The sequence below is a fragment of the Alosa sapidissima genome, chromosome 18, assembly GCF_018492685.1.
Source record: "Alosa sapidissima isolate fAloSap1 chromosome 18, fAloSap1.pri, whole genome shotgun sequence".
Classification (NCBI taxonomy): Eukaryota; Metazoa; Chordata; class Actinopteri; order Clupeiformes; family Clupeidae; genus Alosa; species Alosa sapidissima.
In genome coordinates this window covers 26,138,554-26,141,053 of record NC_055974.1, presented here as the reverse complement: position 1 = coordinate 26,141,053, position 2,500 = coordinate 26,138,554, and the positions used below count along the sequence as shown (strand labels likewise).

Here is a 2,500-nt window from a genome sequence, read left to right as displayed (position 1 = left end):
CATGGCGCTTTGGTTACAGGCTGAAATGTGCAGTAATGTTAACCCATTGGCTGGGTTGTTATTGCCCATATAAAAAGCCCAGAGTGGAGTTTACCGGCCTGAGTTGATCTCTGATGCTGGTCTGGGTTAGGGTGCAGAGCAACAGGGCTGACTTTACCCTTACTGTCACTGCTGAAGGTCAACTACGATCTAACCCTTAAGGCCTATTCACACCAAGAACGATAACGGTAACTATAAATAAATATCTTTCTCGTTAATATGAATGACGACATTCACACATAAACTATAACGATAACGACATGAAAAACGATATCGTTGGGGATCATTTTCAAAGCGATTTTCAGATAATAATAATAAGCTAATAGCCAATCAGAACCCATCGAATTTTAACCGTCACATTCTTTAACACAAGGAGAGACTTTGTTTATCGTTGTTCAGTGTGAACGCTTTTATCGTTATGATTATAGTTATCGTTCTTGGTCTGAATAGGCCTTAACTGTTACTGCTGAAGGTCAACTACGATCTAACCCTTACTGTTACTGCTGAAGGTCAACTACGATCTAACCCTTACTGTTACTGCTGAAGGTCAACTAAGGTCAACTACGATCTAACCCTTACTGCTACTGCTGAAGGTCAACTACGATCTAACCCTTACTGCTACTGCTGAAGGTCAACTACGATCTAACCCTTACTGTTACTGCTGAAGGTCAACTACGATCTAACCCTTACTGCTACTGCTGAAGGTCAACTACGATCTAACCCTTACTGTGACTGCTGAAGGTCAACTACGATCTAACCCTTACTGTTACTGCTGAAGGTCAACTCTCTCTCTTTATCTCACCTTCTATTCATTTGTTCTGTCACTGTCCCTTTTTTCTCTCTTTCTACACTTCTTTCCCCCCATCTGCCTATATTTGTATTTATATAACTTCTTTCTGTATTTATATAACTTCTTTCTGTATTTATATAACTTCTTTCTGTATTTATATTACTTCTTTCTGTATTTATATTACTTCTTTCTGTATTTTGTTATTTCACTCTTTCTTTCTTTAATTCTTTCTTTCTCTTTCCTCTTCTCTCTTTGGTTCTTCTCCAGTTCCCTGTCTGTTCTGTCACTTTATTAGTGAGTTATTGTCCAACTTGTTAAGAAATAAAACAAAGAATATGTGCCAGACACAAGTCTCCTGGGGTGCAGAGGGTTTGTGTGTGTGTGTGTGTGTGTGTGTGTGTGTGTGTATGTGTGTATGTGTGTGAGTGAGTGAGTGAGTGTGTGTGTGTGTGTGTGTGTGTGTGTGTGTGTGTGTGTGTGTAAAAGAGTGTGAGAGGGAGGTGAAGTGTGTGAGGGGGATTGTGTGTGTGTGTGTGTGTGTGTGTGTGTGTGTGTGTAAAAGAGAAATGAGGTGAGGTGCATGATGGGGGCGTTTACTTGGAGCTGAGGCAGCGTCGCAGGGAGTAGGAGGCCCCTCCCCCACAGGTGCGCGAACATTCACTCCACGAGCCCCACGCGTCCCACAACGTGTCCCGATCCTCCTCCGAACGCGCCGTACGCGAACTCTATAGGAGGTGAGAGAGAGAGAGACAGAGAAATAGAGAGAGATAGAGAGAAATAGAGAGAGAGGACATGGGAAGAGAGGAAAAGAGAGAGGAGAGAAGAGAGAGGGGAGGTGGAGAGAGGGGGAGGGATAGAGAGAGGGGAAGGATGGAGAGAGATTAGCCTCCAAACGCAACAGGTGTTGCACATTATCCCAAAACAACGTGGCAAGCTGGAGCCTTTCATTGTGACAAAATCATAACCTACATGCAATAACCACGAGCATATCCAAACCTGCATAAGCACCATGGACCAGCGCCATGACAACAGCCTGAAACCCCAGCACACTCTCACTCACACACACACACATGCACGCACACACACACACACACACACACACACACACACACACACACACACACACACACACACACACACACACACACACACCTCTTTCCCAAGACCCGCTCTCACAGAGTCAACCAGGATTTGAGGATTTTGAGGATTTGGAGATGTGTTTAGTGAAGCAGCACTCCGATCTCTACACCACGGCAACATGAGAACGTCCATCCGACACAGATGACCTTTAAGACTCACGTGTATGACCTCCACCGACTGAAAAGGAAACAGCAAGACAGCTAGCGCTCCAGAGATCCCCTACCTACATCATGCTATAAAAGCTACTTCATAGAGAGAGAGAGAGAGAGAGAGAGAGAGAGAGTGAAAGAGGGGAAGAGAAGTGGAGAGATTGATAGAGATACTGTAGATATATAGAAAGAAAGAGAGGAGGGTGAACAGAAGTAGAGAGAAGTGAAGAAGAGAGAAGAGGGTGAAGAGTGAACTTACGTGTTTGTACAAATGTATATTAACACTCCGACTGAAAAGAAAACAGCAAGTGAGCCAGTGTTCCAAATCCCCTGCAGATCTGCTAAAAACAACAACTACAACTTGCATTTCTATAGCACTTTA

At 43.8% G+C, this 2,500-nt stretch overlaps 2 protein-coding genes across 2 annotated transcripts in view; both read right to left on the bottom strand.

Annotated features, from left to right (window-relative positions):
- Positions 1 to 2,500, bottom strand: part of LOC121690252 (C-type mannose receptor 2-like) — a 1,098,322-nt gene that overhangs the window by 412,275 nt on the left and 683,547 nt on the right. The window lies entirely within an intron of this gene.
- The window catches only part of LOC121690288 (ADAMTS-like protein 1), a 225,618-nt gene that overhangs the window by 102,561 nt on the left and 120,557 nt on the right, over positions 1 to 2,500 (bottom strand). Inside the window, 1 exon segment of the mRNA XM_042070782.1 lies at positions 1,427 to 1,554. Within this exon segment, the coding sequence (XP_041926716.1) occupies positions 1,427 to 1,554 (128 nt within the window).